Source organism: Lissotriton vulgaris, unplaced genomic scaffold (genome assembly GCF_964263255.1).
Source record: "Lissotriton vulgaris unplaced genomic scaffold, aLisVul1.2 SCAFFOLD_3341, whole genome shotgun sequence".
Lineage (NCBI taxonomy): Eukaryota > Metazoa > Chordata > Amphibia > Caudata > Salamandridae > Lissotriton > Lissotriton vulgaris.
In genome coordinates this window covers 216,067-238,153 of record NW_028250882.1, presented here as the reverse complement: position 1 = coordinate 238,153, position 22,087 = coordinate 216,067, and the positions used below count along the sequence as shown (strand labels likewise).

General features: G+C 46.1%; 1 protein-coding gene across 1 annotated transcript in view; it reads right to left on the bottom strand.

Moving 5' to 3' along the window:
- Positions 1-5,884: 5,884 nt before the first annotated feature.
- LOC147663082 (glutamate carboxypeptidase 2-like) overlaps positions 5,885-22,087 on the bottom strand; it is a 222,372-nt gene continuing 206,169 nt past the window's right edge. The window contains exon 9 of the mRNA XM_086950692.1: positions 5,885-5,976. Within this exon, the coding sequence (XP_086806818.1) occupies positions 5,885-5,976 (92 nt within the window). The remainder of the gene's footprint in view (positions 5,977-22,087) is intronic.

Below are 22,087 nucleotides of genomic sequence, written 5' to 3'. Positions count from 1 at the left end.
AAATTCCCTTCAGCATCTTGGACAAGGGCAGGGGTAGACAGGGACAACCCCTCAAAGATAAACCAATTACGCGCAATATGAGAGACCTTAACATCAATACGCTAACCTCAATCACTAAAAAGAGACTACAGCCCCCCCCCCACATGACCAACTTTGACAATATCTCTGATCACTACATTAAAACGGTGTCTAACATTCTTGAAACTATGGCACCGAAGCCACTCAAAAGGATTCCTGTCAAACAATACAAATCCTGGTTTAATGGTGCCCTTAATGACAAGCAGTGCAATCTTAGACTCTCAGAGAGACTCTGGAGATACACGCCTTCCACCTCCAGTCTCACTCAACTGAGGAAAGTGAGAAGTACATACAACAAACACATCCACGTGGCTAAAATTGACCACTTCAGAACGCAGCTGGATGGAGCTAAAAATAGACCCAAGAAACTCTTTGAAATCATCAAGGAACAAGACAAGCACTCATCCAAACCTATCACTTCTCCGGTGTCCTTGCTTCCTAGTGGTGATGATTTCACTGTTCATTTTGCTTAAAAAACAAGAAGAATTGAGCTGGAGCTACGCCTGGACACTCCATCTCCATCTCGGAGGCCTCTGAACCCATTTGCTCTCCCAGTTGAGATGGTAGAATCCTCAACAATATCATCGCCCTTAGGATGCTCTCTCATTAATAATGGCTCTTGGAATGCCTTTCGCCTTAAGGAGCTTCTACACAGCATTTTGTCCCTTAAACCCTCTAACCATTTTAGTGATCCTTTACCGGCCAAGCTTTTTAAAGAGATTAACTCAGCCATTCTCCCTCTTAGGTCCAGGATCATTCATGAATCCCTCTTACAGGGAAAGATTCCCGACTGCCTCATGGTTTGGCAAGTTACTCCCACCCCTAAGAAACCCAACATGGACCTGTTGGATCCTAACAACTTCAGACCTATCACCAGCATTATGCTTCTAGCTAAGCTGCTTGAAAAATGCGTCCACTCGCAGCTATGCAAACACATTGAGAAATATCAACTCCTTGACACCCATCAATCAGGTTTTAGATCAGGCCACATGTATGCTGATGACACGCAATTGTACCTGAAGATCTCCTCTCAAGAGGACATAAAAACACTAACTGCTGCACTTGCACAAACCCAACAATGGTTAGCTCAGAACCATCTGCTGTTAAATACTCTCAAAACGGATTTCCTTTTGATTCCCCCCCAATCACTCAGCTCCTACCCTGGATTGGCTTAAACAACTCACTGCTCTGAACTGCACCCTCATGTTGTAGACTCTGCCAAATCTCTAGGCATCACCTTGGATAAACACTTAAACATGCAAGCGCACATCAGTGCAGCTAATAGGGGAGCCAATTTTCAACTTAACACCCTTAAGAAAATCAAACCTTTCCTCCCCACCGAAGACATCAAGCCGGCGGTTCAATCCTTGGTTATCTCTACGTTGAAATATGGTCTGGTGACCCTCGCTGGACTTCCCAAAGCTAGCTTGGCCCCACTCCGAGCTACCCTGAACGCTTCGGCGAGACTCATCACGGGCTCCAGAAAACATGACCACATCTCCCCTGACCTTTTGCAACTAAATTGGCTATCTATTGAAGACAGAATTGTTTCAAGATAGCTTGCCTGACCCATAAAGCCATACATTATAACACTGTGATCTACTTGGCAAACAAGCTTGAACTCTCGGTCTGGCTCCAGGAATCTGGAACTCCCTGCCTCCTGCGATAAGATCCAATCCCTCCACACTATCTTTCAAGAAACTGGTCAAACGGCTACTCATGAACAAACTTTAACAACATCCACTGACTCTCAGGATCTTGTTTGTTAATTTTCTGACTATTATTGTAATGCACGAGTGCGCTTTATTGTATGCTGTTTTGGTCAACTGTTTTGTGCTGTGGGACACCTCTGATAACACCAACTATTAACATACTCTGTTTCCCCACTTTGTTGTAACCTTGACGTACTGTCCCTTTGAGTTTGTTACCCTCGTTTTATCATTTCTGTACAGTGCTCTGATACCCGTTTGGGTCTTGTTTGCGTTTTATAAAACTTTTCAAATAAAATAAATGAATGTCTGGTGACTGGGACACCCCGGTGGGGCGGAGTATTCTTACTATGCTCCATACCAGACTAGATGACTTCCTCTGTATAGTGGGTTGTTAGCATGTTATATGTATTTCCGAATACCTGGGCAGGAAATTATCTGACCACAATCTACTCTTAGTTACGTTTCGAGGGAGGGACATGGGCTCCTGTCCCGATCTGGCAGTTTTGGATGGAGGCTCTACAAGATGAGGCATACAGATACTCTGTGTCCACACACCTCTCCCGGTATTTTGATGAGAACGCTGGATCGCCAGGTTCCAGGGGTTTGGAGTAGGACACTATAAAGGTGGTCAATGAGGGAGCACGGCTTAGCCATGACATGAGGAGTAGAATCGTGTCTCACCCATAGTATTTTAACTTTAGAGAATCGCCTGCAGACCACGGAGCTCGAGGCGGTGACGGCATCTGAAGATCGCCCCGACTGACGGCCTTGCTCCGTTAATATCAGGAAGAGGTACGAAGACTAAGTGACTAAGACTACAAAGCATCCTTGGCTCACTTGCACACTGAAGGCGATAAACTGGGACTCACGTTGGGATTGTTGTTGAGATCAGAGATTCCCAAGACCCTGGTGGGCGCCATACATGACAATGCAAGTCTCTGGAAAAATATGCAAGCGCACATTAATGAGGTGTTTGTGCAGTACTATGAGAGACTGTATTCCTCTCCCCGGGGACCCTCATCGCCACAAGTGCCAGAATACTTGCGGGCAGCACGTCTTCCCCTCTCAACCCACTGCAGTTGTTGGACCTGGTGCAACCACTACAGATGGAGGAGATTAATCTAGCAAACCGCCTGATGGCCCGTGATAGGACTCCGGGCACGGACGGGTTCCCTGTGGAGTATCACATGACCCTTGTTACCACTCTTATTCCTCGTCTACTGGAGATGTACCGGGAGGCACACCAACAGGGAGTCCTACTGCGATCTCTTCGTGAGCCATCCAAAGCCGGGCAGGGGCCCCTTTGAGGTAAGTTCTTATTGCATGTCATCAATGTTAAACATTGATTATAAGATTTTGAGTAAAGCCTTAGCCAATAGACTGCTCCTGATGCTTTGCACTTTGGTTAATTCTGACCAATATGGGTTTGTGACACGACGAGCGACGCACTGTAACCTAGGACGGTTATGCCATATTATAGATGCTGTGAATGGGGAGGTCGATCTACTGGTGGTGGTCTCCCTGGATTTTGGGAAAGCATTTGATATGCTTAGTTGGTCTTACCTGTTTCAGGTGTTGGATGTGTTTGGGATAGGTCCTAACTTTCTGGGTTGGAACAAGCTCTTAAATACAGCTCCTGGTGTCTTTTACGCAGAAGATGTGTTGATGTATCTCATGGATCATGCCCAATCACAACCGTCCCTTCATGACCTGCTTGATCTCTTTGGGGAGATGACAGGCCTCAAGGTCAACTGGGATAAGTCTTGTATTGTTCCTCTGTGCTGGGTTGAACCAGAACGCAGAGAAGAGCCAAGAGTGGGGCGCCTCCCCTGGCTTTTCGACACTTTACACTATTGTGGGGTAAATGTATACCATGATGACAAAGACCTCTTAGAAGGCAAACATGATAAGGCCTGGGCCTCGATTCACCAGTCCATGCATTGGTGATTTCGGTTGGCCCTCTCACTCATGGGCTGGGCCTCGTGGTAAAGATTCCTCCCGAAGCTCCTATGTGTTTTGCGACTCTGCTAATGATACTGCTCAGGTCTTTTTTCCGATCGTTGCGGATCCTGGAGTGTGAATTTATTTGGGGATCCGCTCAGAAAAGAGTCTTGCTGTCCGTGCTTCAATGTCCCATGCTCATGAGGGGGACTTAAGGTTCCAGACATGGAACTATATTTTGCAGCAGCCTAACTGCAATGGCCTATGCACTGGCTGGTCAGACATGGAACTATGGAAAGTAACATGGTTCCAGCAGACTTGAGGGACGTATACGTTACTGAATTGGCTGTTCACGCCGGGAAGACCAGCTAGGGAACTGGGTCTGCTCACTTGAGTTGCTAAACTCGTTTGGAGGCGATATATACAGCCAGGACGGGCACCGACCCCTTATGTGCCACAGCTACCCATTTGGCGCATGTCAGCTTTGAGATCTGTGCTGGATGTCCATGATCCCTCCCCACGGCGAAAAGCAGGAATCACCTCATTGTGTGACATATACAATGATGGGATCCAGTTATCTTTTCAGGGCATGCTTTAGGAACTTGGAGATGGTCTCTTTCTAACATACAATGCACTTATGACGGTCATTGAGGAGGTATGGGTGCTAGGACAAGTGGAGCCACTGTTACACTTGGGACTACCTTGCTTTTTGAAGCATGAACTGGGCCATAGGGCGATTTCCGTTCTCTATGTGACTTTACAGGGGGGAAACATGGACCCCTTAGCCCAGGTCATACTTTAGTGGGAGGATTCTATTGGCACAGAATTGACCTCCAAGCAATGGTCCACGGCTATGGAGTGGGTGAAGCAAGTTTCGTGTAATGCCGGTCTAAAAGTCGACAGTTCAACTATGTTCATCAAACTTACCTCACACCACATGGCCTCCGCAAAATGTTTCCTGCTGTGTCCCCTGCATGCCCTAGATTTGGCCACATGGATGTCACGTTCATACACATGGTTTGGGAGTGCCCCCTGCTGATGCATGTTTGGACTTGGGTACTAACAGGTGTCGTCCATGATTGATAATCAATTGCCAACAGACCCAGTCCTTTGCCTTCTGGCGCACCCAACGTACTTAATATTATTTGAAGTTCGTTGACCTGGCTTTGATCCTCTTTAAGCGACTTATTGACATTAAATGGAAGGCCCCTCACCTTCCCACGATCATGAACTGGGTACAGTTGACTCATAAATGGGCTCTGGCAAAAGCAGATGCCACAGCGCTTGAGCTTAAGGTGTGGGGAAGTGGCCGCGATGTGGGACACCTACGTCGTAAACTTGTCCGATAACTTGAATTCACCTCCCTGCCAGATGCTGACCTCAATTCGGAAAGCCAGATGACTTCCTACGTTGATACGTTAGTTGGCTTAACTGTTCACATTCACATGTTTTGCAAACTCTATGGAGGGCCGGCGTTTCCCTGGACAGAGTTATGTAAAGGTTCCTCTTGCTCCTTTGTTCCCCAAGAGACACTTGTTAAACTACATCTCTCATGTTATGACATGCTCCTATCATCTCTTAGTTCATGTTAGATGCATTGGGAAGCACCAGCTAGACAGTTTTAGGAGTTATTGATTTTCTTTTGGTACTTTTTATTATTTTAGTTGTGCTACAACATTGGCTTCTCTCTGAGATATAGGGTTTGAAATCCTACCCTGTTCTTATTCCATCTTATTAGATGCCCCTATATGGCCCCTAACACACTGTGAAATTTGCAAACACATTCTACTACATGTCAACTTATAAAGTGTTTGTTGCACCACCGAATGAATGTGAATAATACTGAATCCTGTACTATTCGTATAGCTTTTTGATTGAAAATGCCAATAAAGAAATAAAAAGGAAAGAGAAGTGCTCCAAGGGCAGAATAAAAAGAGGAATTTGGAGGAAAGGCATTGAATTAGAAGCAGGGAAGTGAGGCAGACAAGAAAAATCATCCAATCGTGGTCAACGGGCTGACCAAGAGTCCACTTGGTGTTTATTTTATTGTAGATAAAACGTCTACAACAACTAACAGCTATAGTTGTTGGTATGTCAAGACCTAAAAACTGTATTAAGTTAATAAACATAATTATATAAAAAAGAAATGCGTCTTAACGTACCTCTGCCCATTCAGTTGAACCCAGAAGTCCAAATTCTTCAGCATCCCAACTAGCAAATATAATAGTTCTTCTAGGTGTCCACCCTGAAACAACATATGCCAAGTCAATAGCAATGCAACGGATGTTGATGTTTCTATTGCACTAATAGAAGATTTAATTATTAGACAATCTCCAATTCATCACTAATATGTGTCCTATTAAATTAGGTCACAGTAACACCTCCTATTTACAGCATTTATAAATGCAGAACTTTAGTATGAGTCACAATAGAAACACACTTTATTGGTTTAGGAGTGTTGGAGTGAGAGCAGGCATTATGGGCAGAAATCAGATTCAAATATATGGTGTACACCTGTTATGAGTACCCACATTACCAATTTTTTTAATGCTTTTTTAAGTTACTTCCTGGAGAATGTCAGTGCTCTCAATAAAGTATAGGCATTGCGTGGTCCTAGTTTTGCCTTTGATGGCCCAACAGTATATGCATGTGATCACTTTTAATTCTTAATCATCATAGACCAGGAAAGGGAGAGCAGTCTATGTGTTTGATGTCACCAGGTCACTAAAACTTTACAATTGCTTTACAGAGGGAGAGGGAAAAAATGAACTATACAAAGTGTTCATTCATATGAAGACAACGCAAACACATGATCACATGGTTCCACACAACCTTTCTGTCGGTCTAGTCGGGTCTGTGCGTCCCTTCATATGAAGGACCATTCTAGAGTTGCAGGAGTCCAGTGAGGAGACTTCGGATTCAGCTACAGACCTCTAACTCTAGCATCACTAAAGACATCTAATAATTCTTGAAGCCAATTCCATCGCTTCTGTACCCTGTTGTTCTTATCGAACCCCAATTGACAATTGAATAAAAGAGGGATGGACCTCATCTCCAAATCTACTTTTCATACAAAGAAAAACAACACATAGCCTGTCAAACACGAGAGTCCTTTTGACATTTTATTAATTAAAAACATTCTTTAACATAGACTGTTTCACAAAAGAGAACAACACATTCACCCTGTGGACCACTGCTTTTTAGTTGAAAAATATGAGGTTGACAGCTCCCAAAATCTCCCTTAGGAACCTACACCCCTGTTTAAATGTCTACGTTAAGAATTGACCCTTGCACTGCCCATCATTTCCCTCAGGGTAGACTCAGATTTGAGGCAGGGACACTTAAACCAAGTTATTTGGTTTGCCAATACCAGTTCCATCTAGCAAATGCGTGGCTGTTTTGATTAAAGACACGTAAAATGTTTGGCTACTAAGCATGAAGGGCAGACAGACTAATACTAAAATGGTAAAAATATTGCCTCAAATAATTTACATTGGATTCTTTGAGGTTTGCTCGACAAGACGGCTTAAGACACATTAGGGCATTCTAGCCACAGACTTTGTAACATCTCTGCACCCATCCTATTTGTGGCTCAGCACTGTTACAGTTGATGTACATAAAACCGGATTCCATCTAATCCCTTCACTGAAAGAGAGCGTCGCACCGAGGTTAGTAAATTCTGACATTGCCAAATAGGTAATAAACAACTCTTAGACTCCATTGATACACTTGCTGTGCTCACTGGAATAGCAGTTTTTTAGTCACTGTGATTATTTGATGCAAATAACATCACTGGTAAAACATGGCATGGAAGTACAAATTAACAGATATGAGGAAATCTAGAAATCTGTGTATGACAACATTGCTGCTTTGCATTGGGAAGGTTGTGGGTGAGAGGAGAACAAACTCAAAATGTTGATGCTTGGATGTAAAAGTGATGACTGGGTGTGATTCCACCTAATGTCGTGCCAGTGACTTTACTACTCTTTGCTTTGTTCATGAAGTTTTTTTTTTCCTAATACAAATCTCTGTCAAGCCTCCAGCTGTAGCCTTGTCCTGCTGGATGAACCCTTTAGTAATCATTTTGTTGATCAAGAAGAGTAAAAGAACTGAATTGCTAGGGAAAACTTGTACGTTTTGAGGTCTTTCAATACATATATTTAATTTGCTATGTTTAATACATTTAGCTTAACAGAGCAATAGTCTACCGTGTATTACCAACTTAACAATGTACATGGATACATGAATCCTTAAGTCTTTTAAAATATTTACAAAATAAGACTGTGTTTAACGAAATCAGACGAAGCCACCAAATGGTTTAAATCCACTACTTTGTCTCACTCCACTGAGCCCAGCTCTCAAGATACCCCGTAGGAGCCCAAGGCAGATCGAGCGTAAACTGCAAATCACTTGTTAGCAGCTTGTCAGAGCTTATTTAGCGTTTCATCATTCCACAGTCAACAGAACAAATCAGTGAGAAAACACATGAGCCAGCTTTACCTGGCAGATGGCAAGTCAAGGAGGTGCTCAGCTAAGCCGACAGCCACTACCCCCAGCTAAGCCCAGGAATGCAAGTTTATATCCTTTCCACGCATGCAATGGCGGTGTGTAACCTGCGTCCAGGTGTTTCTGCAGATTCAATTGTGAGATGGCCATCATGCAGATTATTCTACGTGAGATGGTCTTGCAAGAGTAAGATGAGTATTCTTTTGAAGGAGTTAAAAGAAGAGGTGATCCTTCTATGGGTGGGGGTGGAGTCCCAGACTCTGGGTCTGCTCCAGAGAAAGCTTGGTTGAGAGTTCTTGAAGGCTGGAGGATTCAGGAGAAGAGAATCTGTGCTCTGGAGTGATCCTGATCCACCAGACGTTACCACTTACTTAGCCGGACAGCTGAGAGAGCTTGCATGGATAGCACTGTGGACAATGTAAGTTCATATGAATATTCTTTAGAGTGCTTTAGGAAGCCTTTTGAGAGAAGGAAATTGGAATGAAATGTTCATATCTTCTGGCGCACGGCTGCAGTGAGGGATGCTTTCAGGGGAGCAAGGTGGATTTTTGGAATTCTGGTTAGCACAGAAATGCGATGGTCAACACTCAAGAGAACTAGAGGTTGTACAATAGACCTTTACCTGTCAGGTGGAATGGTGACGTTGTCAGGCGGAATGAAGGCCTTCATTCCTTGTAGAAGTTTGATTTGGTAATGTGAACTTTTAGCTAGGCTACTGCCGTGCACCTGCCGTGCACCTGCATATTTAGATGTTTTCCACTAATACAGACTTGTGTGTTGCCTCCAGCAGTGGCTGAATTGGAACATCTCGGGGTGAAATGAGGAAGATCTCTGTTTTCATCTGGTTCACTTTGATGTGATGGTAAAACATGCAGGATTGTAGGACCTTTAAAGTGTTGGCTAGTTTGAGAACGTCTTCAGGAGAGGCTGGTTTTATTTGCTAGGAGTCGATAGACAGGTATGACTCGAAATACCTCAGAACTTTCCACACATTACCCTCTATATTTCCATAATTTTCAAGAGAGGCATTCTTGGCCATATCAAACTCTGCTGGCAGCCTGAGGAGGATAAGACGTCATGAACTGCTTTCCTCTAAGATGTGGAGTGCCTTTTGTAACATAGCAGTCTCTGTGCAATCCACCAATCCAATCCACGAGGCTGCCCAATCGTGTCAGGGTTTGATTCTATCCTGGAACCGCTGTCTATGTATGTAGATGTTTTACTAAAACCGTTCTTGCAGGACGTTCCATCGTACCTGCGTGACTCCATGGATTTTATAAATAAAATTGAAGGTTTCCCCTTTGATCCTGATATTAATCTACTAGTAACAATGAACATGTCATCATTATACAAACAGATCCCTCAACAGGATGGGCTTGACGCAATGGAGTCATTTTTGGAAACTAGACCCAGACCACACCGGGTACCTACGGAGTTCATCCTCATATTGGTATAAATTTTCCTGCGGAAGAATTTTTTCTAATTTGACAATGAATTTTTCATCCAAGTTAAAGGAACTGCCATGGGCTGTCCATTCGCGCCGGAGATGGCGGTCCTGTACATGGCGAAATATGAAGCTAGGTTTGTGTATCACAATAATCCTTACATTGCACATTTGAAGCAGTGGTACAGATACATTGATGATGTTTGGTGCCTGTGGGAGGGGCCCCAAACTATCCTTAAAGAGTTTCACACATGGCTGAATGATTGCAGCCTGGATATCAAATTCAGTCTATCATACAGCAATCAAAGCTTTGCATTTCTGAATGTCAATGTTAAAACTACACCCAGTGGTCTGATTACTACGTTACATACAAAACCTACTGACAAAATAATGCTCTCCACTACATAAGTTACCACTCTAGAAACCTGAAGAATAATTTGTCATTTGGCCAATTCTTGCGCATAAGGCGATATTGCTTGAGACGCGAGGACTACGAGCTACATGCAGAAGTTCTTGTCAACAAACTTTTGGAAAGAGGGTACCCAAAGAAACTGCTGAAAAAACACTCTCTCAAAAGGGCATGGCTTACTCCTAGGGAACATCTACTAACCAAGAAAATCAAGCCTTCCACTGATCGCATAGTTTGTGTTTCCACGTTTGGACCGTACACACAACCTGTGAAAAAGATCATACGCAGCAACTGGCATTTAATTGAAGGAACTATACACAATATTGGGTCACCACTCTTTGCTTTAAAAAAAGAACAGGAGCATTTGGCAACAAGTCACAAGCACAGCAGGACAATATAAGAAACCAGCTACGCTGTGTACCATGAAAAATCTTCCACCTGTTCAAGGGCACCACAAATGCAGGAAAGAATTAAGAAGAATAATCTAAGAGGGGGCGACCCTGAAACACTATTGACCCAGAAAGAGGCATTTTTGATTTTGAAGTTCAATACGGCCCTGCATGGCTTGAACAAACTTTCTGAAATCTGTAGACTTAAATGCAACACTTGTGAACTATACAAACTACATGCCCCAGAAGGCCATGGGGCACGTGACCTTTGAATTCCTGTTCCAGGTCGATAAAATAGCCATCACTGTTACCGCGGCACTCCTGAGGCACAGCCGGGAGTTTGTTTCTGTGTTGCACTTTAAGCTGTTTTTAAGAATTTTTGTGTCACTCGATACTTTTAAAAATAATTATTTGCCTACCTGACCAGTGCTCTCCGGAGCTTCTCCTCGCACCCTTTGACCCCCGCGCAGCCGAGTAAAACGCTGCCGCGGGCGAATCGTAAATTGCCTTGGCACCATCACCCAGCCGAGCGCAGGCCACGCCCATTCGCACTAGGCCATGCCCCCCCCCCCGACTACATAAAGCGGACTGACTAAGAGCCCGCCTGTAGATCGCGGCACTCCTGAGGCACAGCCGGGAGTTTGTTTCTGTGTTGCACTTTAAGCTGTTTTTAAGAATTTTTGTGTCACTCAATACTTTTAAAAATAATTATTTGGCTACCTGACCAGGGCTCTCGGGAGCTTCACCTCGCACCCTTTGACCCCCGCGCAGCCGAGTAAAACGCTGCCGCGGGCGAATCGTAAATTGCTTTGGCGCCATCACCCAGCCGAGCGCAGGCCACGCCCATTTGCACTAGGCCAAGCCCCCCCCGACTACATAGAGCGGACTGACTAAGAGCCCGCCTGTAGATCGCGGCACTCCTGAGGCACAGCCGGGAGTTTGTTTCTGTGTTGCACTTTAAGCTGTTTTTAAGAATTTTTGTGTCACTCGATACTTTTAAAAATAATTATTTACCTACCTGACCAGTGCTCTCCGGAGCTTCTCCTCGCACCCTTTGACCCCCGCGCAGCCGAGTAAAACGCTGCTGCGGGCGAATCGTAAATTGCCTTGGCGACATCACCCAGCCGAGCGCAGGCCACGCCCATTCGCACTAGGCCACGCCCCCCCGACTACATAAAGCGGACTGACTAAGAGCCCGCCTGTAGATCGCGGCACTCCTGAGGCACAGCCGGGAGTTTGTTTCTGTGTTGCACTTTAAGCTGTTTTTAAGAATTTTTGTGTCACTCGATACTTTTAAAAATAATTATTTGCCTACCTGACCAGTGCTCTCCGGAGCTTCTCCTCGCACCCTTTGACCCCCGCGCAGCCGAGTAAAACGCTGCCGCGGGCGAATCGTAAATTGCCTTGGCGCCATCTCCCAGCCGAGCGCAGGCCACGCCCATTCGCACTAGGCCACGCCCCAAACCCCGCGTATAAGTAATGTGCTCTCCACAAACGCGTAGCGGACGGGCGCAGAGGGCGCGCCGTCTGGCAAGCCCGTCTGGGCCCGTCCAGGCCCAGCCTGCCCCAGGCCCAGTCACTATGCCCAATTCTCCTGCTGTTCGACTAACCTACACCAGAGAAAGGCTCCTTGCACTTAACTCCTTGAAAAACTCTGAGTGTAACTACACCTACTCAGGCGAAAAACCTTATTTTACCTGTGACCTCTGCAATCCGGCGCCCACCGTCACACCTCGCCACGGCCTACAGCTTGGCCTTCTCAACTGTAGGTCCCTACCTAAACAGTGCTCTCCGGAGCTTCTCCTCGCACCCTTTGACCCCCGTGCAGCCGAGTAAAACGCTGCCGCGGGCGAATCGTAAATTGCCTTGGCGCCATCACCCAGCCGAGCGCAGGCCACGCCCATTCGCACTAGGCCACGCCCCGACTACATAAAGCGGACTGACTAAGAGCCCGCCTGTAGATCGCGGCACTCCTGAGGCACAGCCAGGAGTTTGTTTCTGTGTTGCACTTTAAGCTGTTTTAAGAATTTTTGTGTCACTCGATACTTTTAAAAATAATTATTTGCCTACCTGACCAGTGCTCTCCGGACCTTCTCCTCGCACCCTTTGACCCCCGCGCAGCCGAGTAAAACGCTGCCGCGGGCGAATCGTAAATTGCCTTGGCGCCATCACCCAGCCGAGCGCAGGCCACGCCCATTCGCACTAGGCCACGCCCCCAATCCCGCGTATAAGTAATGTGCTCTCCACGAACGCGTAGCGGACGGGCGCAGCGGGCGCGCCATCTGGCAAACCCGTCTGGGCCCGTCCAGGCCCAGCCGGCCCTAGGCCCAGTCACTATGCCCAATTCTCCTGCTGTTCGACTAACCTACACCAGAGAAAGGCTCCTTGCACTTAACTCCTTGAAAAACTCTGAGTGTAACTACACCTACTCAGGCGAAAAACCTTATTTTACCTGTGACCTCTGCAATCCGGCGCCCACCGTCACACATCGCCACGGCCTACAGCATGGCCTTCTCAACTGTAGGTCCCTACCTAAACACTCCCACAAAATCAACCTCCTAGTGCATGATCATGCCATTGACATTCTGTTCCTCACGGAAACGTGGCTCACCCCCTGCTCTGACTCTGACATTGTCAATGCCTTACCACCTGGTTACCAAATCCACTCCCAGAACAGACCCCTCGGCAGAGGAGGTGGCCTGGCAATAATTTACAGAGAGCAATTCTCCTGTAGAACCAATGATGGTAACATCGACGATTGCGAAAGTTGCCACTTTGCCTTACAGATATCTCCTGCAACCTCACTCTCAGGCCTACTGATATACCGCCCGCCGGGAGCCCCAGCCAAATTCCCTAGTGCTCTTGCTGACACAGTCACTCAGATGGCATCTGTTACTCCTCACTTTCAAATCCTGGGGGACTTAAACCTCCATCTTCTAGACCCCAAGGACACAACTGCCTCCGAACTCCTCCTTGACCTCATGTCATTTGATATCCGACTAGTAAATCTAGAGCCCACTCATGACAAAGGACACCTTCTGGATCCCGTACTCATCCACATCCCAGACCTCAAAACCCTCACTTCTCTTCCCCTACCCTAGACAGACCATTTCTTGAAACCCACTCACTGGCCTCTATTTGTCCCACCTACCCTTCCGTCTAAAACCCGGGTTACCGATAGACGTTGGCACAAACTCTCACCAGAAGAATGGGCTGCCACACTCATGATCACCACCCCCCCTTTGGCTTCCGACCCAGTCACCGCGGATTGTCAGTTCAACTCCTGGCTCCCCCACTCACTGGACAATCTTCTCCCTAGAACTACCACCTTAAAACGAGCCAAAAGAGTGAACCCGGCTCCTTGGTACACTCCTGATCTGAACCTCTTACGGAAGGAGTGCAAAAGAATATAGCGCGCATGGAGAAAGGATAAAACCATAGACAAAAAAGCTGCCTTCCGCCCCTCCTTAAAAAACTACAAACTAGCATTACGCAAGGCCAAAAGCACATTCTTCGAGGAAAGGATAAAAAACTCATCCAGCTCCGCTAGGGTAACCTTTATCATTTTAAAAGAATTACTCAAAGTTCCAGATCCGAGACCAGAGAAAATTCCAGACTCCAACACCTCGGAAGAGAAATGCATTAATCTGGCCAATTTCTTTGATGAGAAAATCCAGAAAATCCTCGCCTCCCTACCCCCTGTCGACCTCAGTCTCATTGATGAGGGTTGCACTAATTCGGCCCCAACTACCACCCACCTAAACTCTCTCGGCCCGGTAACTACCGAAGAGGTTCTAACTACGCTAGCGACAATCAAAAGCGGTTCCCCTAGCGACCCGGCGCCCTTACGCATTCTAAAAAAAGTGGCCCCCTCGATCGCCCCCCCTTTAACTGACCTCATCAACTCTTCACTGCTCCAGGGAAAAGTCTCCCCTAGCTGGAAGGCTGCTGTTGTCAAGGCGCTCCTTAAAAAACCTTCACTCGACCCCCTGGACTTGACCAACTATAGGCCAATCTCCCTCCTCCCCGGAACTAGTAAAATTACCGAAAAACTAGTCAACAAAAAGCTCTCGCAGTTTCTAGAGACTAACAACCTGCTCAGAAATTCGCAAACCGGATTTCGCCCGGGACAGGGCACGGACATCGCCCTGCTCGCAGCAGTGGAGGAGGCCAGAATCATTTTGGACGCAGGAGGATCAGTGGCGGTGATCCTCCTGGACCTCAGTGCGGCCTTCGACACTGTCAACCACTGGGTCTTTATCCAGCGACTCAAAAACATCGGGGTGGACAGCACCGGCCTGGCCTGGTTCACATCATTCTTGGACCACCGCTCATTCCAGGTTTGGGAGAACGACACCCGCTCCCCCACAACCCCCCTCCAATGTGGAGTGCCCCAGGGCTCGTCTTTAAGCCCGACATTATTTAATGTCTACATGTCCCCATTGGAGGAGGTGGTCATTCCGTTCGGAGTGAAAATCATCAGCTACACGGATGACACTCAATTAGTGGTGTCTCTATCTCATCCCAACCAGGAACCATCTAACCTCCATAGCTGCCTCTCAGAAATTCAGGGATGGATGAATATTTCGTCGCTGAAACTCAACGGATCTAAGACAGACATCCTACTCCTTGGTCAAAAGGGGCTTTCCCTTCCCCCTAACATCTGGCCCCTCTGTTTGGGTGAACCTCCAGTCCCCAAGACCAAGATCAAGAGTCTAGGTATCTGGCTAGAAAAAGATCTGTCTTTCAAGACCCAAGCCAAAAAAATCGCTGGAACCTGCTTCGGGCTCCTTAAATCTATCAGGAAGATTCTGCCCCTACTCCCTCCTTTCTCCCAGAAATTGCTCATCCAAGGCCTCATCCTGTCAAGGCTGGACTTTAGCAATGCCATCTATCTGGGTGCCCCCGAAGCAACCCTTAACAAACTGCAAAGGATCCAGAACGCCGCAGCTCGGATTCTCACCAATACTCCAGCAAGATCCTCGGCCAAACCAGCGTTGAAACATCTTCACTGGCTCCCAGTGAGAGAGCGAGTCAAATTTAAGGCCCTGAGAGAGCGCAAATTTGAAAAAAAATTATGTATAGGCCATATTTACAAGCACATCGTATAACGTAGGAATGAAATGTATATCGTAATGTGAAGTTGACACTTATAGCATATAGATGACCGATATAATCCAAAGTAATATAGGAAATGTAACTGTATTCACTTTAGAACATGTATTAGATTTAGAAGGCCCGTATACGTAGTGGGCTGATGTAGAAATGGTGTAGAAATGCTTACGAAATGTAGAACGTGCAAAGTAGAATTCATGTACGTGTGTAACCTTAAACCGGAGAAGCGGCGAGAAATGAAACGTGAAGAAATGTGTAGAACATGCATAGCACGATATAGCGAATGAGAATATAAAGTTATGCTTTACGTAGTCTATATTCTATGTACAATGTATTCACATATACGTAACAGACTTTTGCTAAGTACGAATATATATATGTTAAAGGTTATACTGTGTAGAAGGCTTTTTGTAAGAATGTTAGAAAGGTTTAGGTCATTTGTGATTTTAACCTGACTGACCAAGGGTTCGCAGGAGTGCAGTCCAATGTGTGTAATTTAGTGGACTCACAGGAGTCGTGAATAGCTTGATGTGGACGTGAGAGCCAAGAAGTCTAGCACTTGTTAGATTTAAGGTGACAATACCGGACGGGGCTTATTGCCTAAACGTGAGGAGAGACGCTTGGAATTTGAGACTTGTTTTTGAATGACCATTCACAGGACCTAGAAGGGTCAAGAATCGCAGTTGTAAGTTAAAGTCTTGTTTAAGTTCATATGACTTTTGATCTGAAAGTGTCAGTAGAAGTCGCCAACAAGAAGACGAAGATGACATCTAAGGAGAAAGGTCAACTTAACGGACGGCGAAAGAGATGAAGCAATGGAAGAAGCCAGAAGCTGACATCATCGGGGAAAGTCCGTGGTGGGCGTCAAGGGGCGTTTCACCCACACTGTGATTGTGTATTTTAGGGACAGCACCCCGGGGTGAAGATAGCAATTGGCAATTAGCGAAGGGAACAGCGAAGCGAATTGCTCAGAGGGAGCTCAGAGAGAAGGGCGAAGGGTAGATGACTTGAGCAGATGCGCTGAGAGAGATCAGAGCGCAAGAGAGCAGTAGGCCGAGGACCCTTAGAGAGCGGATGGGTAGGCAGAGAGGGTACTGCTTCTTAAACTTAAGTTACCTTTAGAGGCTAAGAGAGTTTGAACTTCTTTGGGAGTCAAACTGCTGACTCCTTTTTAGGTTAGGAACTTGCGAAGTAGGGATGTCACTTAGTATAGAGTAGGGACAGATTTAATTTGATACTTCTCTCTTTCTGTAGATGACGCAAAGGAACCACTTCACATCGATGCTTTAAATTGCTGATTCTGGAATTGATTTTGTATTCTTTTGTATACTTTGAGGTTTATCCTGAGAGGATTGTATTCACATTTAAATTTGACTTTTATATAAAACTTTCAAACTTTATCAGTTGTAAGTGGTTCTTCAGAGTGGCGTCAGTTTATGGGGTTTATCTAACCTATGCGGGGTTTGTCTTTTACTCAATGACAGATACCAACGGTCCAAAATTGACGAATGAGATAAGTTATTAAATTGATCATAAATTGATATAAAAATCTCATTCCCCGCAGTTGGTAGCAGAGTAATGATGGTTATCTTCTTGAGGAAGACGACCTAGGCCAGGTTTAGTTTACCCCAAGGTCCCTAGTCATCGACGACCAGAAGAAGAATTGCAGCCGAAGACGGTGCTGACGGTGCGACGAGAGAAAAGCAGCAGAGTCGGTCGAGAGTGAGTATAAGGGTCATGCGTTGTAAGATTGCGGTGTTTTATGTTGTTCCTGTGTTGTAATGTCAAGCGGAGTTGAATGCCTGTAGTGTGATTGGGGGAAGGTTGTGAGCGCGCGCAACCGGATGAAATCTTAAGCTCCACGGAAGGACTTAAGTGGTTCGGGTGTATCGAACACCCAGAGTAATTTGTCTACCATTGAAAGGGGGTCATGAGGTACCATTGATCGCCCGAAAGACCGATGATAGGGGGAGCGTAAGAGTGAGTGAATGAGTAACGGACGCTGGTCGTACGTTTACTGTGTGTAAGTAACCTATCAGTTGAGGCGATCGTCTGACCGTAAGAGAGAAGACGTTTCGTCAGTTGAGGTAGCAATTACAGTTAGACTGTGGCCGTACAGTCAGAGAAAAGTGATCGCTTGGACGGAAGTAGTCATTTTTCAGTGTATGAATGAAAACGCATGCGAAATCGTGAGACGAATTGAGAAAGAAGGAGAATTGCTGCAAGAGGGAACGAGTGACGTCAGCATAGAACCGCGCTGAGATTGGTTAGTTTGTCAGACGTCAGCGAAGAGTCGCGCTGAGATTGGTCGGTCAGCGTAGAGTCGCGCGGAGATAGGCCGGTTAGCGAGAGCCGCGTAGGGATTGGTTGGTGGTTGTCATCGGGACGTAAACAAGGAAGAGTAAGGGGAAAATTGTAGATTATCGAAAATGAAGTGTTTTAAGGGATTAAGAACACTCTTTAGGAGGAATAGAAGAAACTTATATGCCGGAGAGGAAGCTCCACCAGAAGGCACACCAGCTTATCATATGGCAGTGAATGTAGGCTTACACTCGATACTATGGATCTCTGAGTGGAATAAGCTAACTGAAGGGAGTAAGGAACTGACGTTTCCGAGATTCGGAACGTTTAAGCTAGATGTGTTGAACGAACTAAAAGCGGTAATGCTTGCAACAAGACCTCTACCGAGGCCAACACAGTTCGAAGCACTTAGTGTATGGTTTAGAACAGCACACGAAAAGAGCGTAAAGAGGCACCAAGAAAGAGTGAGACGATCAGTAAAGGCAGTACAGGATGCCAAATGGGATGAGGAAGCTAAGAAATGGAGGGTGCAGAAGATAGAAGCAGACAAACTGTACCCGATGCTAGAAGTTACGGGAGAAAGGAAACCTCTAGAGGAAGATGAGGAAAGCGAGACAGAAGAGGATCTGATAGAGAGGCTATTGACAGATAGACCACCTCCGTACAGCGGAGGGGCCGCAAGTCCCATATTACCACAAGAGGACGGAGCTAGATGGGGGGAATATAAATCGATCCCAGTAACAGATTGGGATGCCAAGAAAGAGGAGGAAGTACCTCAATCTAGTTCCGAACAGAGAGTAGTGGGAAGATTCGTGGTCCAGAAAATGCCAGAAACGCAACATGCAAGGTCCTACCAAATGCCGGATGCTCTACAAGTACCGGTTACCATAGGCCCTATTGTGTCAATCTACAACCCAGAAGGGGTCCAGCAGGAGGAACAGGCACGATGGGACAGGGAAAGGGCAGAGATGGAGAATAGGAATACCATGATGAATCCTCAGAGACAGATACTAGCACCGATGAGTCGGAGTACCCCATTAGATGCTGCAACAGGTCACTGGGTAGAACAGGGGGGTCAAAGAGGGCCAATGGACTTAAGGGGACCAAAACCGAAAACCCATAAGGAATTAAGGGAATACCTGAAAGAATGGGATACTGCCGAAGAGGTTCAGAGTAAAAGTTTAGAAACAGGAGCAGAGTGGAGAGATCAGGATAACCGGATCCTCTCTCATTGTGGAGCTGGCGAAAGCAGCCCGGAGTGGGAGAGAGGGAGTCAGGAAAGCAGAGGAATTAATTGTCCTACTATCACCAGTACAGGGTGTGGCGAAGTGCCTCGCGTCACCTTTAGTGAAGGGGAACGAAGGACGCAGGAGTACCGTAATACTTTCAGATGCACTCACCATACCCCGGGTGAAACGGTGCAACATTGGAATCACGGGAACATGGAGAGTCGTGAAGGGTCTCGCCATGCATCCGGTGATCATGGGCGAAGTCATGAGAATATAGGGAGTCGCGAAACGTCCCGCCATACTTCTGGTGATCAAGAACGAGATCACGGGAACATGGAAGACCGGCGAGGACCTTTCATTTTATTGAGCGACACCAGACAGCAAGCGAGTTACAGTGATTTAGAACAGAACGGTGGATCCTATCTCGAATCTGGAGAAACCGAGCCGAGAAGGCGCAATGTAGGGATGGGGGATGGAGCAATGTTCCACCACACCCCACGGGAAGATGGAAAGGCTTGGGATCTAGAGAGGTGGGAACAAAGGGATGGAAGGAAAACTCCTCATAACTCACCTGTGTTTAGGCGTAGGGCGCATAGTGGAGGTGAGAGAGGTATGAGCGAACCACCTAGGACTGACATACTGAGAGCTGAAATAAAAGCAAAACGGCTCGATGTAATGAGTTTGAAGTCCGACTTAGATGAAATAATTGATGGCACAGTGGCAATAGAGAGATTAGAATTGTACGCACCAGATGAAATACTGTTTTTATCCAAGGATGTTACTCGGAGAGCGAGGTCAGCTCATGAAAATTTATCAAATTTGGCAAATAGGTATATGATAGACCTGTCACGAACTAAAGCTTTACAGGGTAACCATAGGCTAACTTGCTCGGATCAGGATCTGGATGAGCGTAGAACGATCGCGCTGAAGGTACACATAAGGGAACTGATTCAGAGTATTAGATTGTGGAGGAATTTGGATAAATGGGAGGAAAGATGGTCTAAGAAGGGATCCGTCAGAAGGAGTTCACTTACAAGGTCCCCGGATACAGACCTAATGCGAATGGAAGCTTTCCCTTTGCGAGAAATCGCGAACGGAAACTACGTTCACGTACCCTGGAGTAGGGGGGATTTGGCGGCATTTACCAATTCCTTCCCAAAGCTTAGAGAAAATCCCGTTGAGTGGTACAAGCAGGTAGAGAGGTTCGTGAAGATCTCTAAGGTGCTGTGGATCGATTTGAACACATTGTTCGATATCGTAGTACCCGGAGATTTGTGGACGGCATGCAAACTTAATGTTGAATGGCCTACTTGTGAGCCTCCGAGAGATAACCGGACAAATGGTCCATCAGATAGAGTCATGGAAAAATACGAAAGAGTAATAACATGGCTGAAAGAGAAAGTGCCAGTGCAGGACATAGACTGGGTTAAGATAGATCGAACAACTCAGGAGCCCAAAGAGACAGTTCACGAGTTCTATGAGAGGCTATTGAAAGCATTTAAACAATACAGTGGGTTAGACGTAATGGATCCTAAAGACATAGGACAGTTTGTGTCGAAGTTTGTTTTAGGATTAAGACCATACATAAGCCTGATGATACAACAGCATCTGATCTGTTGGCAGAACAAACCTTTAGACGAAATTTTGAGGTATGCAAGGTATTGTAGCGACGAAATAGATTCAAAGGCAAAGAAACTCAAGGAAAAATTAATGCTGGTACAAATGCAAGCAGCTGGAAAGGGTGGACAGCGGCAACAGGGGACAGGAACGCAAGCAAAGAAACAGAATAATCAGAGCAGAGATGAGGAAGAAAGACCGAGACCGAGAATGGATATCGCGACACTGAAAAAGACAACGAGATGTCATCAGTGTAACGAAGTGGGACATTGGCGACGCGAGTGTCCTTACAATGTTGAGACAGGGGAATTAGAACAGGAGGAGGAAGAGGTACAGAATAACGTGGTTAAGGGAGCCGCAGCCCCGAAGGGAAAGTTTATCAAAGGGGGGACTCAGACTCCTCGAGCCCCGTTTCCTCAACCACCTCGCATTACAAATGGAGGGAAAACCTATAGACAAATGCCATTGTTTGTAGGAGGAGAAGAATGCTACTACGTTGATCCCCTTACAGGGCAACGAGTAAATAGGGAGGAAGACTGTACTCTAGGAGCAGCCCTGGAAGTAGATCAGAGAGGACCATACGTAGAGGCTGAAGTAGCTGGATGTCCTACAACCTTTTTGGTGGATACAGGGGCCACTCGATCCACGTTGAGATCAGCGGTAGTCCCAGGTTTGCCAATATCGGGAGAGACGATTCAGGTGGTAGGAGTCGCAAACAAGAGGATGACGAATCCTCTGACAGAACCAGTGTCAGTAAAGATAGGGAATTACAGTGACGAACATCAGTTTGTGATCTGTGATTCTAGCTCTGTGTGTTTGCTAGGAAGAGATCTATTGTGTAAACTGAATTGCACAATACATTGCACACCTGAAGGAGTAGAAGTACAGACCAATGATGAGGATGCCGATTTTAAGGTTGTAAACTCGCAAGAGTGCGTGGAACTATATCCTACCTTAACAGTGGAAGAACTTCCACAGGATTTGAGGGAGAAAGTGTCAGCTGAGGTGTGGGATTTTACTGGAGAAGAAATAGGACTGATCAAAGGAGTAGAACCAGTAAAAATCTTGGTAAGACCCAATGCTGAGTATCCAAGAACTCCACAATACAAGTTGACTCCAGAGACGATTGCAGGAATAAAGCCTGTGATCGAATACATGATTAAACAGGGAATACTGAAGGAGATCGTGGGAAGTCCATGTAACTCCCCGATTATGGGTTTGCAGAAGCCTAGTGGAAAATACAGAATAGTGCAGGATCTTCGGAAGATTAATAACATTGTCGTCTCATGTTGTCCAGTGGTACCGAATCCATCAGTGATATTATTTCAGATACCGTTCCAAGCTGA